Raw genomic sequence first — 17,433 nt, 5'->3', positions numbered from 1 at the left:
CGACATTATATAAATGGTTATACAAATAGGTCAGGCAAAGACATATAGCTTTATTTTCACTACCCTGAATGCACAATTGCAGTAACAGTTTCAAAATAATGTGGACCTAAAAACCATATAATTTGTTTTTAAAGTATTTACAGTGAAAGAATTCATTAAAAGATAATCTGATTGAACCATTATGTTACACAGCATACTGCTTTATACTACCCTTCCATTAATTATCACCAATTGCACCTTTCAAGCGACAACAGTCCAAACCCAGGCGCCCTTGTGTCTCGATCATCAACCTCCAATTGGGTTCTTGAAATGAGGTTGACACAAAGCTGTACATGGGGGTGCTGAGGGAGCAGTGGCGCGGGCACTGATCTTCCCTGCGCTTTTAACTGTCACACAAAAGGTTGATCTGGGAAAACTTTCGACAGCTGAGCCTGTTTCAGAGGGGAAAGGACAGGGCTTATTCCTGTCCCAAGTTGGCTGTGTGTGAGACACGGTCCATGTAGTTGAGACAGTCCCGCGAAATGCAGGATGGTTGGCCACCCTACAGACACACCCAACCCTGTTCCCCGACCTTGGGTTTCATCTGGGCTTGTTTAGCTGGCAACTTGGTATAATGTGACCACGGAAAACTCACACTAAGGGGATTTTCATCAACCATGTAGATCTTTTTAGCCCATTTCAATACAACCTTATCTAAGTGGGTGCATTTGAATTGTTTCCCTGTTAATTTGTCTACAGCAGCTAGAGCAAGCACCTGCCCAGCTCGCATCACAAATAGGCTTCCCTTTTACTACCTTCTCTCCCACTTCCTCTTCTCCCATACATAATTCTTTTTGCCTCCTTCTTTCCTTACTAGTCCATTCTTTCCTGCTCTTTTTGAACACCAAGTCATCCCCCCTGTTCTTGCCTCATTCCCTTAATACTCCTGCCTTTTTATTTTCCATTTCTGCCAAAGAGTCTTTGTTATAAAGATACCGCTGTTTTCTCAATTTGCAAACTCCCCTGCCTTCCTTCACTCAATTTTCCCCTCCCTCGTTTACCCATGGCACACACCATTTGCCATTACATTGCTGCCCTTCCATTCCCCATTCCTCATTCACTTGCCTCCCTTCTCTCCGTTTCTCCTGCCCGCCCTCACTCTTCCATTTCTCCATGACTCTTTAGACCTCCATTATTTCCCATGTTCCTTACACTCCCGAACCCCCGGCTCTCTATTTCCCCTCCCTTTATTTCTCTTTAACCCGTCTTTATCCTGCATATCCCCCTCAATCTTGGGCCTCATTAACTACTGCCCCATTCTCCTGCCCTCCCTCACTCTCAATCTCTCCCTCAAGCTTCGGCCCTGCTTCATTCTCCACCCTCCTGTCCGATCAGTGTTCATGTTACCTGCTCCTTCACTACTTTTCACCCTCACTGTCCTGCCCTCATTTCCTCTCAATTTCCGCTCACTGCCCTGTAGCAGGAGCCTGGGGAGCTGTAGGCGATATGGAGGTGTTGGTTTGGAGTTAAGGGGTCTTTGCCCGCAAGCAGCACTCCCAAGAAAAGGTAACCCCTGGTATGTTTTGAGAATAAAAGGTGAACTCCTTTAAGTCTGTGTTGTTCAATGACATTTCAAGTGTGTGGGGTTAGAACACCAGGGACATGCACAAAAAGGATCCGCTTGCTGTAGGAATTATCCCATGATATCACCTCCGTAATGTCCCTTACCATTGCCCATGTTATTGCCCGCTGCCTTGAACCCTATCATTTCCAACATTAGCTTCAGACATTGCTCATTCAATATTACTATCATTCACAGCAAAACCTGGCGAGGAGGCCCAGCTGTCTCTAGCCAGAGTCAGACCCCCAAACACAAAAAAATTGTTAAAAAAAAACACACACAACTTAGAAAAATGAAGCATTTGTCCCTAAAGTTGATCATTGTGCACCTCCGCCCACTCGAAGCTCCGTCTCTGTGAACCACTCGGCTGGGGCCCCATGTCATTTTCGCCCACGGGGCCTTTTGCCTTAAATCTGCCGCTGCCCAGAAGTCTAACGGGCCTTCGGCACTTTCATCACTGAAGTGCTGTGATAACAGGAGACCCTGCCTCCTTACTCTTCCTTGGCCCCAGGCCTTGAAAATGCTCCTAATTAGGTGTAGAGAACCTGTGTGTGCTAGCTCCTCCTCTGCTCCGCCCCCAATGCACTTACGTGCACTTGGGACAGAGGGCAGCAGAGTACCATTTAACTGCGAGAGTGGGCGCAGCCTACATGGATTCCTTATGGTAATTTAGGGCAAACAAACTCGCCCTTAGCACTTAAGGGGATACTACACACCCATGCACTCCGATTAGGATTGGCTCTGATCACTGTGCAACCATCTGGTGTTGCAGTACAAGACGCAGGCTCTTTTGAGGTTAGTGCCATTGGAAAGCAAAAGGTGCCCCCTGTATACCCTTTCCTTTTGCCTTGGTTGCATGAGTGGCTGGTATTGGTTGGTGTTAGTGAGGCTGTAGTAGATGCGTTTTAATGTATCGCAGAGGTTGGGTTATGTTCAGCTGTCTGTAAGCAACACACGTGCATCTACGTTGACTTTGGTTGACTGCTGGAAATCACACAGTAAGTACAGTGTAAGGCACGAAGACATTGCAGGCCCTTTTGGGCTCCTTTGATTCCTGAATAGGCCAATATACTGATACTGTCCAATCCGCATTTCAAGAGGAAACAAAAGTGGCCCCCTCGGCTTAATTCAGCAACAAAAGCTCATGGAGAACTGATCATTTTCCTCACCTTCCATCCTGGCTTCGCAGAGTCTCTATAATACGGGAAGTGATCCTCCACCCAGGTGTAGATTTGTTGCAAGGTCATTTTCTTGGCCTGTGTGCTGTTGATGGCTTGCTGTATTATCTCAGAATAGGATTTGGCTGGTCGTTCTTTTGATCTAGAACTACAGATTTTAACAGACTAAAACGAAATAAAAAAAATAGCGATTGAAACGTTATTTTTTAATGTACCTTTTTTTTTAAAACAATCTGGATTGGTAAAAAGAAAAACGATACAAGGCTGAAAATGACATTTCATATAAAGGTTTATTTGAAGCTTTGAAAGGCAGTGAATCCCTTGGCATAGTTAAGTAGGTTAAGAACCTGCAACAGAGCTCTAGATACAGGTGTCATAAAACTGCAGCAGGCACATTAAGCCATTAAGCCACCAAGCCAACATTCCTAAAGAATCTCACGGGGAGAAAATGTGAGTTATTCTTTAACGATTTTATAACGCCAACACTAAAAACAGAATAGTGTATCGCAATTTTTAAGAAACATTGCCATTATTGCCCAAACAAATTAGTTGTATAGGAGGAAGAAGGGTGAAAATCCTTACCAACATTCTAGAGTTATAGGCAGTTGAAAAAACCTGCCAGATCACAATTTTCCACTAGAATCGCATTTATTTTGTCAGATGAGAGGCTGAGCCAGGTACACTGGCATGTAACTGACTTTCCTCAGTTCTTCAAAGCCTTTCACAGAAACTGGCCAAATCTCCTCAGGTTATCTTTGTTGCCGCACTTGTTCAGAATATCATGCAGCCATAAAATAGATATATTGCTCCCTTACACAGTAAATCAGACCCCCAGCTAAAAGCGATTTCATGATAGCTACAAATACTGCAAAATCTGCCATTTAAAAAAAAAATAACGTGATCACCATATGAGGGGGGAAAAGGAGAGAAAGGGGGAGTAGTGGGCCAGAATGGGAGTGATGAGCAAGAAAGCAGAGAATAACGGTGGACCAGAGGGGTAGTGGTGGGCAAAAAAAGCAGAGAAGGAGCAGTGGACCAGAGATTGAGCAGTGGGCTAGAGAGGAAGCAGTGGGCCAGAGAGCAGAGGGGGAGCGGTGGGCCACGGGGGAGGGCGGTAGCAGAAAGCGGAGAGGGAGCAGTGGGATAGAAAGCAGAGAGGGAGCTGTGGTCCAAAAAGAAAAGAGGGAGTGCTGGTCCAGAAAGCAGAAGGAGAGCAGTGGGACAGGAAGCAGAAGGGGAGCAGTGGGACAGGAAGTAGAGGGGGAGCGGTGGGACAGGAAGCAGAGGGGGAGCAGTGGGACAAGGGGCAGAGGGGGAGCAGTGGGACACAGGGCAGAGGGGGAGCAGTGGGACACGGGGCAGAGGGGGAGCAGTGGGACAAGAGGCAGAGGGGGAGCAGTGGGACAGGAATCAGAGGGAGCACATTGGACTAAAAAGAGAGGAAGCAGTGAGTGAGAAAGAGGGAGTGGAGTGCAGATTTGGAGAAAGAATGTGGGTAGAGCACGATAGACTGGGAGAAAGATTGTGATATGTAGAAAGAATGTTAACGTTTGAAGGACAGTAGACTGCAGGAGGAACTGAAGAGGGTTAGATGTGAGTTTAGAATACAGCTGGGAGAGTACCAGGGACCAGGCAGTGCGAGTTGTGAGTTGGCCATGTGACAGAGCAAGTGAGTTTGCACATCACTGGCAGAGCGAGAGGATTGGAAGTGTAAGTTGTCATGGAGAATTGGTGAGAGCGAGGGATGTTGATGAGTGTCGGTGCTCGGGTATTGGAGAACACAGGAGGGGAATATTTAAACCATTATAATCGATAACAATCGATAAAGTTAACAATCTAAAATAGGCACACACATTAACCCAAAAGAGTACAGCAAAACCAAACACTGTTCTGTCAAGCCTGGGACAACTCGGATACAACCTCTTGAAAAGGTGAAAATAATGACAACCTCGCTCTTTTCTAGCTTTGCTTACCATCTCTTTCTAGCAACCTGCATTCTTGCACGCTGGCTCTCTAGCACCCTCCAGTCAATAAAAGATACTATGCAATGAATATCATTTTGTGCTGCAAAATTATGCCGCAAAATGTTCAATTTCATGCTGCAATATCCTGGACGGTCTGAATAATGAAGTTTAATTTTCCCAATGGAACTGCAGAACTGTAAAATAGACTTGAAGGTTGATGTTGGCCTTGAGGCCATGAATTGTGTAACTCTCACTTGAAATTGGTTAGCTAGATGGATCCTAGAGAGGAGATTAAATTCCAACAAAGCTGTAAGTATTCAGAGGTTGTCTGATAACATGTCTGACCCCTCTCAACCAGCCCTGCCTGTTCAATTACAAGTGGTTTGCATTCTGGGACCTTTAGTTTAGGTTTTCCCAAATGTGTGTATCACAAATTGTTATTGTTATTTTGCATTTATATAGCACCTTATATACCATTGGTATGGTCTGAAGGCGCTGGTAGGTTGAACGCCCTTCGGAAGCGAAGTTCAGATCAGTAGAGAGAGTAGAGGGAGTCAAAAGGTGCGTGTGAGCACCGGGTATGTGTGCAGCTTGTGCAGTATTCGTGTAGTAGCTGCTTCTTAGCAGTTGGTGTGGTGGTTGAGAGATCAAGAGTATGTGTTCGTTCTGGCATGATTTATCCAGACCAGATGTGGCTGCGTTAGGCCTGAAGAGAACGCCTGGCTGGGGGGTGTGAAACCAGCAGTGTTTAGTTAGAATGATGTGGAGGGAGCGGCGGATGTTGGTATGAGAACAGTTATACCGAATGGTGTCATAGTATCACCGTGTTCTAGTTGAGTGGTGATGTAAAGGAGAGAGTAAGCGTGGTGGTGTGATATAATGGGTTATATGCTCTTTCAAACGTTCTCTGCATTCCAAACCAAATTCCATACTATATACGTCATGCTATTCTATGCGCTCCAGTCCGTTCCATGCACTCCTATCCACTCCATGTACCCGAGTATGCTCCATACACTCCGGTCCACGCACTCATGCATTCTAGCCCACCCCGCGCGCTCCAGTCTGCCCCGCGCGCTCCAGTCTGCCCTGCGCATGCATTCTTGTCTGCCCCACGCATGCGCTCCTGTCTCCCCCACGCATGGGCTCCTGTCTGCCCCACGCATGGGCTCCTGTCTGCCCCATGCTCTCCGCATTCAGCACTTCTACGTACTCATCTATTCTACGCACTCATCAGTGCTGGATGCAATCTGTGCTCGTCCGCTCTACAGACTTCTAGATTCGACTTTCACAGAGATGTTATTGGGCACATTTCTAGATTTGACTTTCACAGAGATGCTATTGGGTATATTTCTAAATCCGACTTATAAATGCACTTCCAGATTCAGCTTTTCACAGAGGGGATATTGGGCACACTTCTCAATACAAATTTCCATGAGCGGCTATTGGGTATACTTCTAAATACAACTGTCACAGAGAGGCTATTGGGTACACTTCTAAATTCAACTTCTAAGTGCACTTCTAAATCCAACTTTCACCTGGAAGCTATTGGGCACACTTCTAAAATCAACTTGTAATGCACTTCTAAATTCAACTTTCACAGAGAGTCTATTGGGCGCACTTCTAAATTCAGCTTTCACAGAGAGGCTATTGGGTACACTTCTAGATTTAACTTTGCACAGAGGTGTTACAGGGCACACTTCTAAATTCACAGCGGGGCTATTGGGCACACTTCAAAATTCAAGTTTGGACAGAGGTGTTACAGGGCTCACTTTTAAGTTCGCAGAGGGGCTATTGGGCACATTTCAAATGCAACTTTCAATGAGCGGCTATTGGACACGCTTCTAAATTCGATTTTCACAAGGGCACGCTATTAGGCACACAGAGGATACTTAGGCACACTTCTAAATTCAACCAGGGCACGTTATTAGGCACACTTCTAAATTCAACCAGGGCATGCTATTAGACACACACAGATGATATTAGGCACACTTCTAAATTCGACAAGAGCACGCTATTAGGCACACTTCTAGATTCGACCAGGACACACTATTTGGCACGCTTCTAAATTCAACTTTACACAGAGAGATATTAGGCACACTTCAAAATTCAACCAGGGCACGCAATTAGGCGCACTTCTAAATTCAACTTTACACAGAGAGGCTATTATGCAGAGTTCTAGGTTCAACCAGGGCACACTATTAGGCACACATAGATGATATTAGGCACAATTCAAAATTCAACCAGGGCACGCTATTAGGCACACTTCTAAATTCAACCAGGGCACACTATTAGGTACACTTCTAAATTCCACCAGGGCACGCTATTAGGCACACTTCTAAATTCAACCAGGGCATGCTATTAGGCACACTTAAAAATTCAACCAGGGCACGCAATTAGGCGCACTTCTAAATTCAACTTTACACAGAGAGGCTATTAGGCAGAGTTCTAGGTTCAACCAGGGCACGCTATTAGGCACACACATATGATATTAGGCACACTTCAAAATTCAACCAGGGCACGCTATTAGGCACACTTCTAAATTCCACCAGGGCACGCTATTAGGCACACTTCTAAATTCAACCAGGGCACGCTATTAGGCACACTTCAAAATTCAACCAGGGCACGCAATTAGGCGCACTTCTAAATTCAACCAGGGCACGCCATTAGGCACACTTCTAAATTCAACTTTACACACAGAGGATATTAGGCCCACTTCTAAATGCAACTTTACACACAGAGGATATTAGGCCCACTTCTAAATTCATCCAGGGCACGCTATTAGGCGCACTTCTAAAATCAACTCTACACAGAGAGGCTATTAGGCAGAGTTCTAGATTCAACTTTACCCAGAGAGGATATTAGGCATACTTCTAAATTCAACCAGGGGACGCTATTAGCGCAGACTAAACTTGAGAATTCCCTCTAAGTGTGGCATATGCTAACAATCATATTTCTATCTAGATGCAACGCGGGCTAAGCTTGAGAATTCCATCTAAGTGTGGCACATGCTAAAAATCAGATTTCTATCTAGATGGGACGCGGGCTAAGCTTGAGAATTCCATCTAAATGTGGCATATGCTAAAAATCAGATATCTAGATGCGGCGCAGGCTAAATTGAGAATTTCCGGCCAAGTGTGGTACATGCTAACAATCACATTTCTATCTAGATGCGGCGCAGGCTAAATTGAGAATTCCATCTAAGTGTGGCATATGCCAACAATCACATTTCTATCTAGATGCGGCGCAGGCTAAATTGAGAATTTCCGGCTAAGTGTGGTACGTGCTAATATTGTTACACCTGTCTAAAAGAGATGCAGGCTAATCATGACATTTCTCTATCGATATGGTGCTAATTAACATTGGCTAGTGTGTTAGTGCGTAATGTATTACAATATTTACAGTCAGGCGAATAATGGAGTTAGGCTGGCGATGACAAATCTCTCTAGGTATGCATGTTGTGATTCTCTGGCAGTATGCGTTCAGGAGAGGTAAAGTAGAATGACCAGGGCTTTCTGGAGTTGAGTAATTGCTCTACTCCCCACCCATGCCACACTTACAATTTAGTTGGTGTCCGTTTGCTTCTTTTGCTCCCTCTGCCGACACCTGCAGACGCTTTGTGTAGCCATCCTTCGCCTCGGGGTCCTTAGCATAGGGGATGCGGGCAGGGGCTGCCCTGGGAAGGTGGCTTAGGAGCCTTGATGGATCAATAGGGGTGGGGAGGCGGGCTGGGAGGCGGGAGGGCGACGGCAGACCAGGAAGGGGAGGCTGGGGGACACGGGGCAACGCAGGGCCTGGGGCGCATTTTCTACAAAAAGAACCACAGAAATGGGGTCGCCTATGGGTGGCACACTCACCTGCTCCTCGGATGGAAAAGGGGAGCAGGTGCAACGAACGGGTCGCTAGACCCAGGCACGCTGTTGTTAGCAGCCAATCGGGGGTGGGGGCCGGGCTGGGAGGCGGGAGGGCGACAGACCAGGAAGGGGAGGCTGGGGGAGCCGGGGGAACGCAGGGCCTGGGGCGCATTTTCTACAAAAAGAACCACAGAAATGGGGTCGCCTATGGGTGGCACACTCACCTGCTCCTTGGATGGAAAAGGGGAGCAGGTGCAACGAATGGGTCACTAGACCCAGGCACGCTGTTAGCAGCCAATCAGGGGTGGGGGGCGGGCTGGGGGGCGGGAGGGCGACGGCAGACCAGGAAGGGGAGGCTGGGGGACACGGGGCAACGCAGGGCCTGGGGTGTATTTTTTACAAAAGGAACCACAGAAATGGGGTCGCCAATGGGTGGCACACTCACCTGCTCCTCGGATGGAAAAGGGGAGCAGGTGCAACAAACGGGTCGCTAGACCCAGGCATGCTGTTGTTAGCAGCCAATCAGGTGGGGGGGGGGCGGGCTGGGAGGCAGGAGGGCGACAGCAGACCAGGAAGGGGAGGATGGGGGACATGGGGCAACGCAGGGCCTGGGGTGCATTTTCAACAAAAAGAGCCACAGAAATGGGGTCACCTATGGGTGGCACGCTCACCTGCTCCTCGGATGGAAAAATCAAATGCAGGATGGCACTAGCTAAAAACAAAACACTGACCACTAGCCAGCATCTTTCCCACCACTGCCGCCTTACTCAATATGGTGGTATTGAAGCAGATATGAATATACCCTTGCACATTTCCAGTCAGGTGTGAGTGATTTAAGCTGTGCTAAGTGTTTATCTGTATTCTTTTATTCACGTCATAGTTTTGCTTTTCTTTCATATTGCTTAGCTATAAGTGACAGAATGTAAAACAGAGGCAGACCTGGGATGCCATATACACATGTGACACCACAACAACAAGGTGTCTCAAGTCTGCTGTGGGCTGGTTGTATTATTAATACACTTGTTCTATTATTGAAACCAGGCTTTTGGCATATTGTTTTGCATAGGTGTAGACAGGCCTCAAGATAAGGGTCATACCAGACCTTTTTATGCATGAAAATCTTGCAAATGCGACAGCTTTATTATTTTCCTGGGTGCATTTACTCACAGGTTTCGGAGCTGAGGGCAGTGCAAAGGACGGGTTACTTGACAGAAACCAGAACGCTTCTTTTGATTTTTTATCTACATGGATGAAATTGCAAGTCATGGATGAAAGCTTCTGAAACCGCACATCATGATAAAAGGAATGCTTTCTACCTGTTCAGCTTCTGCTGTGTTGGGTGTAGATGCTCATTGAGCAAACAGAAGCTCTGTGCATATTTATGTTCCTTGCATTTCAGGACTATATAATTAATAAAATGGAAAACTAAGCTGCAACTGAGAATTAATCTTTTGTAACAAATTATACCTTTTCCCCCAGTGAAGGCAAAGAGGTAATGCACAATTTTATTTTTCAAAGTTCCTGTGCTGTGTGCATAATCATGCGGAGGCAGATCATTTTTACACTTCTAATTTAATGTACACTCTAATTATAAAAACAGTGTGTATAATGATGAGTATGCATGGTCTAGTTTACAGCCATTCAACCTTGCAATCAATGGGATACATTAATATAAATGATCAGTGGCAAAAGTGTCAATATTCAAGGTGGCATTACATCGATCACGGGTGTTACAGCCTCTCAAATCTTCAAGACTACAATTAAAACCTCCAAAACCTGACTCTCTAGGAAGTGCAAGCGCTATTTAAAAACAAACAAATGTTACATTTGTAATCGAAATAGAAACTCAGCAAAACCTGTCCTGTGAAAATACAGATACATATTTTAATGTATGTAGCACTTCATGCGTGGTTTGGCCAACCATAAACATAGAAAAAGGGTTACCAGGTAAATCTAAACTCCGCTCATACCTGGAAAGGACCGTTATATATAAGAGTACAATAAGGCCGGAGTAGTGTATGCTTCTTTTAGATGAAAGACAAAGTGACAGAACTGTATTCTACATGAACCCTAACATAAAACAGTAGGTGAAAAAATTCAATTGTGCATCAAACCAAGAAAAGAACTACCAACAACTCTCAGAAACTCCATCCATACTACACTCGTACATCACCATACTCACTCAACTAATATAACCTAATGCAAACAAAAATCATTACAGTGAAAAAACAAAATATATCACCACTACAATACAAATAAATGTGTACAACAAATTAACAAAAACAACACATGCTAAACTCCAAGAGTATGAACACAGTTAAATACTCTGATTCGTGTGACTACACCAATTAGTCACTGCCCATTACTAATGATTCATTGATAGTAATTGATTAAATGAGAAGACCCAACATGTTTCTTTCCCAATCAGTTGATATTTGGATAAGTCGAAATTCATCAGGGGTTGGAAGGCATGGAGTCTTCACGAGGAGAGCAATCCATAATCATTGCTGATGCACCAATGTTCAGTGCTTTGAACTTTCACCTAAAAATGTGACAGAAGCATACATAGAATGACCTTAAATGTATTTAATTTGGGGGCGTGGCCTGGAGCTCATGGCGAGTGGGAGCTGAGTCGCCGTGCTCCGGCCGAGGCGCCGTATCCTGATCCTTTTGCCTGCCTAAAATTGTACCTGAGACGGAAAGAACCGATCCCAAGGGAAGGGGAACCGACCCCGAATACGTTGCTGTGGTCCTCCCCTGGACCTGGACCTCCAAACCCACGGATTCTTCCCGATAAAGGTCCCCCCCATGGCGGGACCTAAGATGGCGGCCATCTTTCGAAGCTGATGTCGCAGGAGAACGCCAGCCGCTTTCGCAGTGAAACCGACTTGTAAACTGCTACCGAGGGGAAGAAGAACCTCTGCCTCTGCAGCGGGGAGCCAACTGGGGGCTCCCGACCGGGCCCGTGCCCTGGACTACGGCACCGAGTGGGGCCGCCCCGACCCCCGGTGCGGGGGACCCCTGCCATCGTCAGCCGAGGAAGGCGGAGGTGAGGAGAGCGCTGGGCGAGGGCATAAACTATTTGAACATGTGCCATTGTATATTCCCCCGAGAACTTGACCACTAACTCTGCCCGAATCGGATCACCCTGCTTTCGGAACCATAAGCTCCCCAACCTCGCCCGCCGTCATTCGCCTCCACACGAACGAGTGACACCCATCATGGCAGCCAGGAACAAGACGAAGGCAACCACCATGGACACGTATGTGTCCGCTAAAGCTAAAGCTCCTCCGCAGCCATGCGCTTCTACTCCCGAACCTCCCCGAACAAATCCGGCAGACCCTCCCGAAAACCAAGCCCAAGTGTTGGAGGCAATTGCATCACTGAGCGCATTTATAGATTCTAGAATCGGAGAGTTCAAATCCGAGCTACAACTCATGCGCCAGGATGCCCGTAATCTGACAGAAAGAGTAACCTCCGCTGAATCAACCATAAAGGAGACGTCGGGAGATACAACGGAGCTGAAGGCCAAGGTGCTGGACTTAGAACGGAAGGTGCTCACACTCGAGGCCAGGGCTGAGGAGGCCGAGGGCCGAGCCAGACGCGCCAACATCAGAATACTGGGGGTACCGGAGGGAATTGAAGGCCCGAACCCGACGGCCTATATAGAATCCTTGATACAGCAGGAGGTGGGCGCCGGAAAGCTGACGCAAGGATTTTCGATTGAAAGGGCGCACAGATCGCTACAGAAGAGACCCCCGCCAGGCTCACACCCTCGCCCTATAATTGCCAAAGTCCTCAACTTCCAGGACAGAGAGACCATCCTCCGGCACTCCAGAGAGGAGGGCCCCATCGAACGTGGGAGCTCGAAGATTACGATCTACCCCGACTACACCCCGAAAGTCCAGCGGGAAAGGAACTCATTTGTGCCGATTAAGGCCCGACTCAGGCAACTGAACCTGAAGTATATGTTACTATACCCCTCTAGACTGAAAGTGATCCACAAGGGCAGGGCGATTTTCCTGGAATCCCCGGCAGCCGCAAACATGTGGCTAGAAGACAACAATTTAGCTGCAGATAAATGACCCTCAACCTACTGAAAATTGTTGAACCCCCCGAGCCTGAGACATCGAAGATACCGTGACTCATATACCCTACTTGGACGTAACGTGAATGACTTAAGAGAAGGTAAAATCACCCAACAGCTATCAATGATGATACGGCCCTCGCTCGGCCCACGCCAGGCACAGGGCCCCGCCTCCCACGAACAGCACAGGTCAGGCCCGTTGCCTGACCGACCCCCCTCGTGCCCGACACCCGGATGGGTCCTGACGGTGCAAGAGCGCCTGAGCACCAGCAAGACCCTGTTGTTGCTGGGCGCACCAGTTATAGTTTTGTTAATTGTTTTTGTTCACACCACAGTCTTCAGAATATCAGCGGAAAAGAAATATGGGGCCGGAGGCCCTTGGGGGAGGCGGAAGAGAAAAAATCAGAACCCAGAGGGAAAGCCACACCACCAGGAGACAGGGGCGGCAGGGAAGATGAAACCAAGACGCAGGCCCAATGGCGCTCCAACTTAAGGTGATGACGTGGAATGTGAGGGGCATGGGCACGTATCTGAGAAGGAACCGGATCCACTCCTACTTGCGTAGGAAAAAGGTGTCAATAGCGATGCTTCAAGAAACCCACCTCACGGAAGAAACCACGGCTAAATTATCTGATAGATGGGGAGGTATGGGGAAAGGAGCCCCATACTCCAAATTCACCAGAGGAGTGTTCACGTGGGTGAGTCCGACTGTGCCCTTCCACCTATTGGGCTACGAAGCAGATAAAGAGGGCAGATACCTAATATTATGGGGTACCATTGAATCCATGCCAATCTGCCTGGTGAACTCATACTTTCCGCAACATGGAACACCCTCACACCTCTCAATGCTCAGTGCCAAAATGATTCCTCGGAGAGAGGGCGCCTTCATATGGGGTGGCGACTTCAATTCCATCAGAAACGGCACTGTGGACAGATCAGACCCCCCCCCGTCTCTCGAACAGCCCTGCATCCAAAGCGCTAAACACTGCAATAGAACAGCTCGACCTGGTGGACATTTGGAGGGAACAACATCGCACCGAGAGGTGCTACTCCTATTACTCTGCCCTGCACAAAGTCCACACGAGGATAGACTACCTGTTCATAGATCGTGAGCTGGCTCAACAAGTGGATGACACACTCTACCTAGGCAGAACCATATCCGATCACTCACCACTGATCATGCAATGGGCCCCGAGAGGTCCCAGACCGCCTATCCCCCTATGGAGAATGCCACCCGCAGCACTCACAGTCCACGCATTTAGGGAGGAACTTGGCACCAAACTTGAGGAATACCTAGACATTAACACAGGCTCAGTGTCAAGCTGGAACACACTATGGGAGGCCATGAAGGTTGTGACAAGGGGTGAAGTAATATCAGGAGCCGGTGGTATCCGTAAGCTCCTGAGACTGGAACTGGAGGAACTGGAGAACAAGATCACCCACCTGGAATCCGGAATCAATACTAAGCCGGACGCCGAAATAGAATTAAAGAGCACCCGGGAGGAGTGCCTTTTGGCCTGGAACAGACTGTCCAAATTTGACTACGCGACCTACACGGCCAGAGCTCACAAAGAAGCGGATAAGCCTGGTAGAATGTTGGCCTGGCTATGTAGGCGCGAGTTCCCAAGACATCGGCCAACCGAAATAACCGATGAGAGGGGGATAACTCACCGGACGCAGCTAGACATCAACTCAGCTTTTGCGGCCTTCTACTCCAGATTGTACGCCCACGACACCAAAATACCAGTGGACGACATAAAGGCCACACTGGCCGAGATTGAGCTCCCAAGACTGACGGAAGCCCAAAGAGAGTTACTGGATGCGGAAATCACTATAGAGGACGTGACAGACGCGATTAAATCGCTGACCACCTGCAAAACCCCAGGAAGCGATGGGCTCCCACCTGAATTTTACAAAGCCTACGAAGCGACCCTTGCCCCGACCCTCCACAAGGTGTATATGGAGGCATACGAAAACGGAAACTTACCCAACACCATGAAAGAGACGATTATCATCCCTATACTCATACCCTACAAACCCGCCAATAACTGCGAATCATACCGCCCGATTGCCATGCTAAACTACGACTGCAAGATCCTGACGACAATCCTGGCCAAGAGACTGGCGAGGGTGATTGGAACCTTGATCCATGAGGACCAGAACGGCTTTGTGCCAGGACGCAACACCACCGCGAACCTGAGGAGGCTCCAACACATCATGGCAGAGACCTATGATCGGGACGAGGACCTAGCGGTGCTCTCCTTGGATGCCATAAAGGCCTTCGATTCAATCTACTGGGAGTGGCTGATCGAAGTGCTAAAAGAATTCGGCTTTGGCAAGAGCTTTGTGAAGTGGGTCGAGGTACTGTATAACACACCGACAGCGAGAGTGAAGACTGGCAAGATATTGTCCGAAGCCTGGCCGATACAGCGGGGCACGCGGCAGGGATGCCCGCTATCCCCAATGTTATACATACTGGGCCTGGAGCCAGTGGCTGCTTATTTCAGGACACAACACTTCGACGCGGGCATTGAGCTGGGCAGCGATTACGCCATAATATCCATGTATGCAGACGACGTCCTCCTATATCTGAACAATCCCCAGCTCAATGCACAAGTCGCATTGGACATCCTCGACAACTATGCTCGATACTCTGGAATAACATTCAGCAAACTAAAGTCGTGTGCGTTTCCACTGGCCAGACTCAGGGGTCTGGATGCGCCCGACCTCCCAGATGTCGGGATACAATGGCAACCAGAGCAGTTCAAATACCTGGGAATTGAGGTGCGCCATACCCCAGCGCTCACGCACGATCACAACACCGAAAAAGCAGTAAGAGCCCTCCGTAAATCTATGAACTTCTGGTCGAAGTTACCACTGGCAGTTATGGGTAGAGCGGCAATAGTCAAGATGATAGTTCTCCCCCGTCTCTTATACCACTTCACGAACGTATGCTTCTACATCAGACCTCCTTTTCTTCAAAAAACTGGACTCTTTGATCAAGGACTTTATATGGGGGTCGTCTAGACACAAGATCTCCCTACCCACACTCACGCTTCCATACAAAGAAGGTGGGATACAACTACCCGATTTGCAAAAGTATTACCTAGCCGCGCAGCTTAGCCACACAACGAAATGGCTCTCCGACGACCTCTCAGCAGAAGTAGGGCTCCTGCGACATCCGACTCCCAAACTGTTCCCTAAAGAAATGCTTTGGAACCCGACGAAACAAACTTCTGGAGTCCCCATGATTGTCAACCTGGGCAGGCAGGTATGGGCCAGAATTGGCTTCCTTCGACAACTGCAACACCCCTATAATCCCAATAATCCCATCCTGGTGGATGTGTGCAAAACTCAGGCGGACTTGGCGACAGCCAGGAGGTGGGAGAGAGCTGGAATCTATACATGGGGAGATCTGTTTGAAGACGGCATGTTCAGAGAGCTCGAATCGCTACAGGCCAACGAAGGCATCTCGAACACCCAGTTCCTGTGGTACCACCGCCTCAAGCGGACAGCAAAGGCACAGTGGCCTGACTGGCCAGAAGAACCCCCGCCGGACCCCCTCCTCCAGGAGATGTACAATCTAGCAGATGGTTGGAAACCGGTCTCCCGCTTGTACACCAAACTAAACGATAGACCCAACCCGAAAAGCGCGTCCCTGAGACAGAAATGGGAATCCGAACTAGGGATCGCGCTAACCGACAGTGAATGGGAGCGAATACTACTATACCCCAAGGAGGTGTCGAGGAACATTAGATTTAAACAGGTTCAATTGAACGTACTGTACAGGACATACATGACCCCACCCAGAGGTGCAACTTTCAACAAACATGCACCGCCGAACTGCCCCTGGTGCGGAAATGACAAAGCGGACATGGTCCATATGTTTTGGACTTGCACCAAAACAGCAAATTTCTGGTCCATGGTGGAACGTACCTGCACCGCAGCGGGACTCACGAGATATGAGTGGAACCCTAAGGAATGCCTATTGGGAGCTCATCCCAGGCCTAGCAAATACAAACACCTGGTCAAACTGATGGACCTAGCCTGCATCCTTGCTAAACGTTCCATTGCAATGGCATGGAAATCCCCAAGGGACCCAAGGCACAGACGTTGGCTTATGGACCTGGAAAAGTGGACGGAGGCAGAAACTAGGGCCTGGCAGGATGGAACCCGCTGAAACGATGACGACTCCAACAACACCCTAGACTCATGGAAGGCCCTGGTGCGTGACATCCAATTTGCCTCCGACCACAAACCCCCCTGAGCTTTCACCCTCACTAGAGACTTACTTGTGACTTACCCCAAGAATGGTCAACCTGATGAACAAGCCCCCGTGAACTTGGGTGTGCCGCACACCAGCCCCTCGCCCGCCGCCACAATTACGAACAATATATTCACCTATGAAGACTGTGGTAGTTAGTTAATTTGTTTTAGTTTGTTTGTTGTGTTACCGTTTGATGGTTGTGTTGTATTCATATAAATGCCAATAAAATACTTTAAAAAAAATGTATTTAATTTAATAAGCTCGGAATGCAAAAACTCTGTTATGAGTCAGGAGCAACAGGTCTGAATGCTTGGACAACACTGTTTGGACTGGCCCGATGGACACTACAATGATCGCACTAGGTGAGGAGGAAGAAATATAATTTAAATTCCTGCTCAAAGCCCTGTGTCAATAGGTACACACACATCCAGAGGATAAGGGTAACAGTGTCGCCACCCAACAAATTGCTGTGGAGTACTCCGTCTT

At 48.0% G+C, this 17,433-nt stretch overlaps 1 protein-coding gene across 1 annotated transcript in view; it reads right to left on the bottom strand.

Moving 5' to 3' along the window:
- Window positions 1-17,433, bottom strand: part of LOC138503732 (forkhead box protein M1-like) — a 512,443-nt gene that overhangs the window by 329,198 nt on the left and 165,812 nt on the right. The window contains exon 4 of the mRNA XM_069623691.1: window positions 2,770-2,943. Coding sequence (XP_069479792.1) covers window positions 2,770-2,943 — 174 coding nt within the window. The remainder of the gene's footprint in view (window positions 1-2,769; window positions 2,944-17,433) is intronic.

The sequence above is a fragment of the Ambystoma mexicanum genome, chromosome 11, assembly GCF_040938575.1.
Source record: "Ambystoma mexicanum isolate Mex_15411 chromosome 11, UKY_AmexF1_1, whole genome shotgun sequence".
Lineage (NCBI taxonomy): Eukaryota > Metazoa > Chordata > Amphibia > Caudata > Ambystomatidae > Ambystoma > Ambystoma mexicanum.
The sequence above is the reverse complement of the archived record's forward strand: the minus strand, read 5'-3'. Positions and strand labels throughout refer to the sequence as shown.